The sequence below is a fragment of the Echinops telfairi genome, unplaced genomic scaffold (genome assembly GCF_000313985.2).
Source record: "Echinops telfairi isolate 266 unplaced genomic scaffold, ASM31398v2 ScPeMD7_7458;HRSCAF=8496, whole genome shotgun sequence".
Taxonomy (NCBI): domain Eukaryota; kingdom Metazoa; phylum Chordata; class Mammalia; order Afrosoricida; family Tenrecidae; genus Echinops; species Echinops telfairi.
The window spans coordinates 2,373,019-2,382,178 of record NW_022111358.1 but is presented as its reverse complement, the minus strand read 5'-3'; the positions used below and the strand labels follow the sequence as shown (position 1 = coordinate 2,382,178).

Below are 9,160 nucleotides of genomic sequence, written 5' to 3'. Positions count from 1 at the left end.
GAGGCTTAGAACCAGCACCTGCTGTGGAGTTTGAATCAGATAGGATGGGGTCCTAACCACCTCTCTTCTCCCCGGGCAGATTCCAGCCTCACTCCCCACGCCCCTGGCTACCGGCTGCTCCGCAAGATTATGCCCCCTGTCCTTTGGTGAAGGAGTTGAGTTTGACCCCTTACCACCGACGGAAGTAAGGTAAGTATAGCAGGTTCTGATTTCATTTTTTAATTTTTTAGTTTCATTTTTGTATTGCAGAAACTCATACTAAAGACAAATGAGTTAATTACAAAGTGTGCCCAAGATTAGTAATAGCACGGGGGTGGGGGGGTACCTTTCTGTTTCCCTTCTTTTTCGCCTCAAACTCAGGGTCACAGAGGACAATTCTAGGGCAGGGTAGCACGGCCCCTGCGAGTTTCTGAGACTGTAACTCTACAGGAGTAGAGAGCCTCGTCTTTCTCCCAAGGAGCAGCTGGTGGTTTCAAACTGCAGACCTCTCGGATCCCAGCCCAACACGTAACCACCACGCCGCCGCCAGGGCTCCCTTCTTTGTGTACATAACCAATTAAATACGTGGTTTTGTTCTTTTTAAATGAGATCTGGTTAGCCATCAAGATCGGAACCTTTTTTCTCTTTGCATATTACAGTCATCAGGTATTTATAATCTGTTCTTTTTTACAATAAACAAACCTACCGCATTCCTTGATGTTATCAGGGGTAGGAGGGGAAGTCGCTGACTAGAGGATAGACAGGTGTAAGGAAAAAAAAAGATCCCAATGTCATATGTTTCTACATTTTTCAAAAATTTTAGTAAGACCTTTCATATTGATGTTTAATTCATCTGGATCGTTTTGTTTGTGTGTGTGTGGTGGGAATGCAGAGGGGCTCTGGTTTAGTTTTAAAATGTCGGTAAGTAGCTGTCTCAAAAAAAAAAAACCACCCTCCCCCAAAGCTGCTCCCTTCCAGGTGCGGTGACCTGGCTTCAGGTTATAATGTCCCTCAGGCGGGTGACATTCTTCTCTGGGGAATTTATCTCATCCAGGATTTTTGTTGCTGTTCTCAGTGTTGGGTGGGGGATGCTGATTCCAGGGGATTTTGGGTATGACCTGGGGCCTGAATCCCATGGGGGCAGAGATGCCCGGAGGAAAAAACAAACCTCTTTGAGTTGATTCTGACTCATAGCTCTGCAGGGAGGGGTGCCTATCAAGATAGGCCCCTTTAGAGAAAGGAATTCTGCTGCCCGTCCCTGGCAGCTTTGTGGCTGGCGTGGCCATTGCAGGAACACAAAGGGCCCTTTGACACAGCACAAAGGAAGCCTCACACTTTGGAGGTGAGGAGTCAAGCCTTGTATTCCTGTGGAGCTTGGATTTGGAACCAAACAGGGGCCTGCCTGCAGGTCCTTACCTCCAGCCTGCTTCCTCCCTGTTTGCTCCGGGAGACCGGCAGCGGACCTCAGGGAAGAGTGAGCCAGGCGCCGTTTGGATTCACCTGCCCCGAGGTTGGGGGTTGGGTGCATCTGCACGTGACACGCGCACGTCTTTAAATGAGCATGACGTGGCAAGAACGCCTCGATGAAAAGATGCATTCATGCTTCGTTTCCATTGAAAAAAAACAACTCCTAATTCACGCACACACACATCAAGCCCGTGGTGGATGGGTCAGCTCCAACTCTTGCCAACCCCTGTGAAGGGCAGCTGGGCTCCCCCCTTAGCATCTTCAATGGCTGTGACCTTTGAGCCAGGGGTGGAGGGGGTTGTGTGGTTACCCATTGGGCTGCTAACTGCAAGTCAGTATCTCAAAGCCCCTCGCTGCTCCACGGGAGAAAGACGAGGCTTTCTTCTTCCGTAAAGAGTTACAGTCTCGGAAACCCATAGAGGCAGTTCTACCCTGTCCTACACGGTTGCTATGAGTCGGCATCCACTCGATGGCAGTGAGTTTGGGGTGACCTCTGGGAAGCAGATCGCCAGGCCTTTCTTCTGAGGTGCCGCTGGGGGGACTCAAACCGCCAACCCTTGGGCCAGTAGCTAAGCATCTCCGTTTGCATCACCCAACCCAACCAATCCACACGCACTGCCCCAAGTCGATTCTGATTCACAGCGACCCTAGAGGGCAGGGTAGCACGGCCCCTGGGGGTTCCCGAGACTGAGACTCTGTACAGGAGTAGAAAGCCTGCCTTTCTCCCGCAGAGGTGGTTGGTAGTTGTGAACTGTTGACCTTGCAAAGAGCAGCCCAGTGAGTAAAGGTTCCCTGCACCGCCCAGGGCTCTTTAAATTGACTTACAAAATCAAAGAAGGCAGGAAAGTGGATGTTAACTTCTTTTATAGAAACCAAGATTGGCGTTGGCTTTGGCTGCTGCAGTAAAATCGCTGAGACCCTGGCCTTGAGGGGTCTCCACACCGTAGGTCCAAAGGAACATACCCCCAAATCTGCCGATTGTGTCCATTCTGACGCAGAGGCACCTATAGGGCAGAGTAGAACAACTCGGTAGGGTTTCTGAGACTGCAAAGATGTACGGAAGCAGACAGCCTCATCTTCCTCCCCTGGAGCGGCTGGTGGGTTTAAACTGCTGACCTCGTGGTGGGCAGCCCCCCACGTAACCCACTGTGCCACCAGAGCTCCAAAGTGGGCCAGTGACTGGTTCAGAGCAGAGCTCCACTTTCAGAAGCAGCTCTGAGGTTTCTACTGCCACCATCCTCTCATGGAGGAGCTGCCTGGTCCCTTGAGGGGACAGAGAACCCACGTCTGGAGCTGCAGAGTCACCCTCCACCCCACCCCCCCACTGCCTAATAATTACCACTCATAGCTCTTGCTGGGTGTGAGCACCTGCTTGGTTTTAGGGGTTTGGGGAGAAAGAGGAAAAGGAGGCTTCGAAACACTGAGTAAGCAGTGGAGGTCTCAGCCGAAGTCCGTGGCAGTAGAACCCGGTTGCTGCCTGGGACGAGGTGTGGCAAGTGCCAGGCTACACTCTGGAATCCTACGCACCTGGATTCCATTCCCAGCTTTCCCAGCCGGGCTGGTGCACAGTGAACACAACTCGGTTCTCCTCCCAGGGTTCTCGGGAAGATTAAATTAGATCTCAACACAGAAAGCCATGAGGACAGGACCTGGCACACAGTAGGCGCTGCTCTTCTGTGCCGAGGAGCTGCATCTCAGCATTTTGTGCTCCTGAGGTGGCTCGTGGGCACAGGCAAGGACCCGTGTCCCCAGCTCAGAGGAGTGACCTCAGGCTGCCTTCTCTTTCCGACACAGGTACACTTCCTCGGTCAAGTACGACTCAGAGCGGCACTTCATCGACGACGTGCACATGCCCCTGGGCCTGGCCGTGGCCTCCTGCAGCCAGACGGTCATCTGCGTTCCCAACTGCACGTGGCGCAACTACAGGGCCGAGGTGCGCTTTGAGCCCCGCCACAGGCCCGCCCGCTTCCTCAGCACCACCATCGTCTACCCCAAGTACCCCAAGACCGTCTACACCACCACCTTGGATTACAACTGTCGGAAGACGCTGAGGAGATTTCTGTCCAGCGTGGAGCTCGAGGCCACGGAGTTCCTGGGCAGCGACTGCCTCTCGGATGAATGCTGACTCCAGCAGGCCGGGCCGGTTCTTCCGCTGCCCAGGTCCCCAGGTGACCCTGGCCCAGCTGGGCTCTGCTGTCCTCCCGTGTGTCCTTCTGGCCCCAGAGGAGTCTAGCCTAGCGATGCCGCTAAGCCGAGCCTGAGGAAGTAACCAGATAACCATTGAATGTTAGCATGGTTGAGGACATTTTATTTTCTTGTTTGTTTGTTTTTTAATTCTTGAAACTTGCTCTGAAGAGAACTAGACTTCCCCCTCAAGCCTCAGTTTGGTGAGAAAATAAAAGGAAACGAGAGCCAAAAGAAAATGACAACAATTTTTAAAACGGGGTCCCCATGAATGGCTCCCATCTGTTCTGAAAGCAGAGTCAACCGCTCGTTCTTGCTGGTCCCTTTGTCTGGGCAGAGCGTGGAAACGGCTCTGGGGGGCTGGGGGTGGGGGATGGAAAAATTGAGCTGTAAGAACTTCAGCCACGGGGGTTTTCACTGCTCCGAGAGTGGTGCTAATCCAGTTCAGCCACGGCCCCGTCTGGGTTCAATCTGGGGAGAGAGGAGCTCGACTTCTTTTCCTTTTTTAAAATTTCCAGTGCCATTCGTATTTCCTGTCAACCTGAACTCTGGGAATGCTCTCAATCGTTTTGATGATATCGAGAAACCTCACGCCGCGGTATCGGATGCTTTTTAAAAACAAAAGGAAAAAAAGGATTCGCCTTGCCCTCGCCTGGGTTCGGGACATCAGGTGCGTGGGCTGCTGAGTTTGGGACCATGCACAGGTAGGTTCTGAGGCGCGGGCCCTGGCACGGCGCCTTGTGTCCTTGGCATGTAGCGGACGTCTCTGCAGGCTTGGCTAACCCTCCCGATGTGTAGTTGAGGCCTTCCCAATACGCGACTGTGTTTCATACCTGCAAAACGTGCCGAGGGCCCTGCTGAGAGGAGAACGCTTTGCGGAGACCTTTAGGGAAGTCCGCTGGGACTCCAAGGCCACACCTGAGACTCGCTGCCGCCCGCAGGGGGTGGCTGGAGATGTTCCTGGTGATCTGGTTCATGGCGATTGGTGTCCCTCCCTAGGGACGTTGAATCATCTCGCTGAAGCGCAGAGAAAACCTGCCAGGGCCTTAGGCCTGATCCGAAACGCAAGGAAGTCACCAGTCCAGCTCCAGCGAAGCAAAGTTAGATTCAGGGCAGCGGGGTGGTGTCGCAATGCAAACTCCAGACTCCGGTCGCTGGGATGGGCTCATCGCCCCTGAAATTCTCACGTTAGGGTGACGTTCATGGAGTTGGGTTCAACTGAAGATGACCGATTCTGCTGACCTGGCAGCGACAGCAAGACAGCCAGGGCCTCTCATGACCACCACCGTTCCCCCCCTCCCCCCAGCCCCAGCCCTCACCTCCTGCTGTGCTCTGGGGTTTGAGTGAGGACAGTGGCTGCTAGCTTCTCCTCCAAGGATTGGGACGCATAGTCACGGGCATTTCCAAGGACTGTACCGAAGTTGACGGGGGAGCGGCAGTGAGCCCAAACACAGCCACCATGGTGAGCCTGGCGGGGACAGGTGGTGTTTCCTTCTCTTGTGCACAGGCCCCAGGCCCCGCGGTGAGTCACCGCAACACTCCAGGGGCTTCAGAAAGTTCCTGAAAACAATGGGATTGAAAGGGAATGGGCTTTTCTGAAGCCCCCTGGTATCCCGATCGATCGTGACCAGCCCTACAGGGTTTGAGAGCGCCGGGCACTCAGACGCCGCTGTCACGCCGGGTCCCCGGGGTGGGGGTGGGGTGGGTGGCACCGTCTGTTGTGAAAGCAGAATCGGAGCTCTTTGGGTCCCTGGAACCACAACAGGGATCATTATGACCATCAGGGCAGGCGTGATGACCATCACCCTCGTTTAATGTCAGGGGCAGCCGAGAGCCAGCTTGTCTGGTGTCCTCTGCATCGCTGGCAAGGGATAGTCTGTGGTGCCCCCGAGGGACCCGGCACATCCCTTTGGACGGGAGCCTGCTGCCAGCGTAACGGCCCTGAGTTGGCAAGGAGGAAGCGAGGAGGGCACTCGGGGACTTCCTGGTCTCCTGGAGGCACCTCCACCATAGAGCCCTCCCAACCAGTGCTTCCCGTGTTTGCAAGAGCACGTGACACCGCGTGGATTGTTTAAAAAGGAGACAAAGGATGCTTCTACCTGGCTTCCTCATCTTGGTGTTCCAGGGCTAAGTGTCATTTTCAGTGGTGTAAAGAGAAGCCCCCGTTGTTGGCCGGCACGCGAGAGGGGCACTGGGAGGAGTTCCGGACACTGATGGGGGCAGCATCCTGAGGGGCTCTGCAACTAACCGGAAGGTTGGTGGGTCAAGTCCACCCAGAGGCACCTCGGAAGAAAAGCCTGGTAACTGCCTTCCCCAAAGTCAGCCACCCAAGCCCCTGTGAAGCACAGGTTGGCTCTGACCCACGTGGGGTGGCCATGAGTCAGACCGGACCATAGCTTCTCCCCCACCCCCCCAATCAATGGCAGAAGAGGGAAGTGTGGGAGATTGTGCCTTTTCCGATAAACAACAATGTTTTAAGATGGATTTGGGATTTTTTTTTTTTTTTTAATTTAAGGAGGTTGTGTGAGGGTCAGGCAAATCCTTACAGGTATGGAGAGAATCTGAAATACAGCAGTAAGTCGAAGTGAGTGGTTGTGAAGGTGAGCAAAGGATGGAGAAGTCGGTTTCTTTAAGTTATTCACTAGGGAACCCAGCATGGCTCTTTCTCATCTCACTTTCCCTCCCCGCAAACCTCACCTTGCTGACGTGGAGGGCCAGGAAGTCATCCTGGGAGGCTTCCTGCAGCTGTGGCTGAAGGGACACCTCCACAGAGTGTGCGTGGGAGAGTGCAAGGGGGACGCGGGGACGCGAGAGCCACTGGCTAGAAATAAACATCTCCCAGCTTGGCCGTCATCTGTCCCTTAGGAGGCTTGCTCTCCTCCGTCTCTTTTGTAATGCTGTTTTTTCCTATCAGAAGGATGGTTCCTAGTTTAAGAGGAAAGCCCTTTTCCATCACAGACCTCCTTTTCCATTGTCTGGACGACGTGTCTTGTCCGGCGGTCTTCTGCGGCTGGTCTTGGGAGAGCCGGAAGAGCCCTGGCCAACGCGATTTGGGAAGGTTTCTCTTGGGCATCTGTCCGCCCCCTTTTGCTTTTGTGACTTCTTCATTTAACAATAAATTATCTAAAACGTAAGTCATATTGGTGTTGCTCTCACTTTTTTAAAAAATTTGTTTTGTTAAGAATAATGAGGGGGAATGAAGCGTGTCTCAGGGGTACAGGAAGATTTCCCAGCGGCCACCTGGGCACAGATGGTTTCAAGGGAATTCACTTGTAGGTTTGATGCAGAAAAACAGAACAAACACCCATGGCCATCCAGTCGATTCTGGTTCCGAATGTCCCAGACGGGGTTTACATCTTGACTGGCACAGACAGCCTCCTCTGCCTTCTATGGAGTGGCTGGTGGGTTTGAACTGCTGACCTGGTGTTTAAGACGCTGATGCTTATCTGACTTTCTAAAGTCAAACCCAAACTCACCCCGTCGTCGAGTGGATTCTGACTCATGGTGACAGAGTAGAACCGTTCTCTGCGAACAGACAGCCTCATCTTCTGTGGAGTGGCAAGTGGGTAGGAGCAGCTCAGTGCACAGCCCCTACACCACCAGGACTCCTGCACCTAGAGTAGAAAGGACAGACCCCTTGACCTCTCCTCATCTTCCCTTTCAAACTGTCTTACTCGCTTAACAGGGAAAAAAAAAATTATATATATATATGCCTCAGTCTAATCCAGCCTTCATTTTCCTTTGACCCTTTGTTGTGGGCTGGGAAGATGTCCAAGCACCAGACAGAAGGCCCGAAGCAGGCTGACTGGGCGTCAAGGGCCCACTGCAGGCCTTCAGGGCCCTGGACATCCTGCACATCATTCTGTGAAGAAGGAAAGTGGTGAGGAGCGAGGTTGGCCTGTGTTTTTTTTCAGGTCCATTATCTGTGGGACGGGGCAATGGGTATGAAGTACATTTTTATTTGACACCACTACCCAAAAAACCACTGCCACCGAGTTGATTTTGACTCTGAGCCTAACCTTGATGGGAACAGACAAGACAGTCTCACCGCTCCCTTAAAGCGACTGGGGAGTTGGTCTGAAAGCTCTAGTGAGGAGCCCAGCACCTCACGCACATGCCATTTACCCACGGCCATTGAGTCGGGTGACCTATAGGACAGGGTAGGATGGCACCTCTGGGCTTCCAAGACTTTATGTCTTTTGGGAAGCAGACAGCCTCATCTTTCTCCCATAGTGGCTGGCGTGTTCAAACCACTGACCTTGTGGTTAGCAGTTCAGCACACTACACCATTGGGGCTGTTTGTTTAACCCCCACACCTTTTCAATGGCGAGCGGTTGTCTTGCCTGGGGGAGAGTGCAGAGGCAAAGCAAGAGGGTCCGTGAGAAATATTGAACGTGGAGACCTTAGTTTGTTCCCGCCTCCAAGGAATGGCAAGTTCTTTCTGGCTGTCTTTTGAATGATCTACCTGTCCTGGGGTTTTGACTCAGAAGTAAACATGTACAGGGGTGCATCTTATTATTTCCAGGAATAAAAAAAAAAAGTGTCTCCTAACACAAGTCAAGTCTCACTGATGTGATTGGTTTACAGTGCAGGCTGGCTTTGCCTAGCCTGTTGTAGGACAGAAGTATTCCATTCAAAGAACGAGCTGGACACCAGGCTCAAGGACTGAATGGGAAGATATTGAAAGCGATAAGAGTAAACATCTTACGTGGCATATACGTTGACGTCGAGAGAGAAGCAAAGCTGTGTAGGAATTCATGTTTTCGTTTCTATAAGGAACACTGGTGGTCTGGTGCATTACACGCGGGGCTGCTAAGCTCAATAGCAACGTGTTAAAAGCACCAGCTCCTCCGTGGGAGACAGACGAGGCTTTCGACTCCCATCCAGACGCACAGAAACCCGCAGGGCAGTGTTCCTCCGCACTAGAGGGCCCTATGAGTTGGAATCGATTCTATGGCAGTGAGCTTGACCTTGGACGCTTTCTGTAGGAGCCCTCCTGGTGCTATAGCATTGACCGCAAGGCCGGTGGTCACACCATCAGCTGCTCTGCAGGGCAACGTTGAGGCTATCTGCTCCCAGGCCGGTTCCTAGCCTTTGACCCCTTATATGGGATCGCTATCAGTCAGGATTGACTCAATGGCTGCCAGAGGTCCTTCCTATATCAGATTCAGCTGGTCCCCCAAGATAGTAAAACAATAGATAGAATAGCAGGTATAATTAACAGTAATCTGAGGATAAGTCAACATGTATTACTGTCAGAACAAATGTAATTGTTCCTACGGAAAGTGCCTCTAATCCTTAGACGGCTGCAGACACGTTCTCTGAGGAATAGACTTGTTTGAGTGTCTTCAAAAAAGGGATTCTTTTTGTGCAATGGGAAAAAAATGATTATGAGGTCAAGGCTAATAAAAAAAATTTTTGGAACAAAACTCAAGTAGGCATTGTCCCAAATTATTGAAGCGTTGCAACAAGTTTATGGGAATGCTGCACTACAGAAAGCAGCCGATGTTAGATGGATCCAGTGTTTTTT

General features: G+C 52.4%; 1 protein-coding gene across 1 annotated transcript in view; it reads left to right on the top strand.

Annotated features, from left to right (window-relative positions):
- RFLNB (refilin B) overlaps positions 1-6,764 on the top strand; it is a 30,403-nt gene extending 23,639 nt beyond the window's left edge. Inside the window, exons 3-4 of the mRNA XM_030888243.2 lie at positions 80-189; positions 3,241-6,764. Of these exons, the coding sequence (XP_030744103.2) occupies positions 80-189; positions 3,241-3,571 (441 nt within the window). The 3' untranslated portion in view covers positions 3,572-6,764. The remainder of the gene's footprint in view (positions 1-79; positions 190-3,240) is intronic.
- The last annotated feature ends 2,396 nt before the right edge of the window (positions 6,765-9,160 follow it).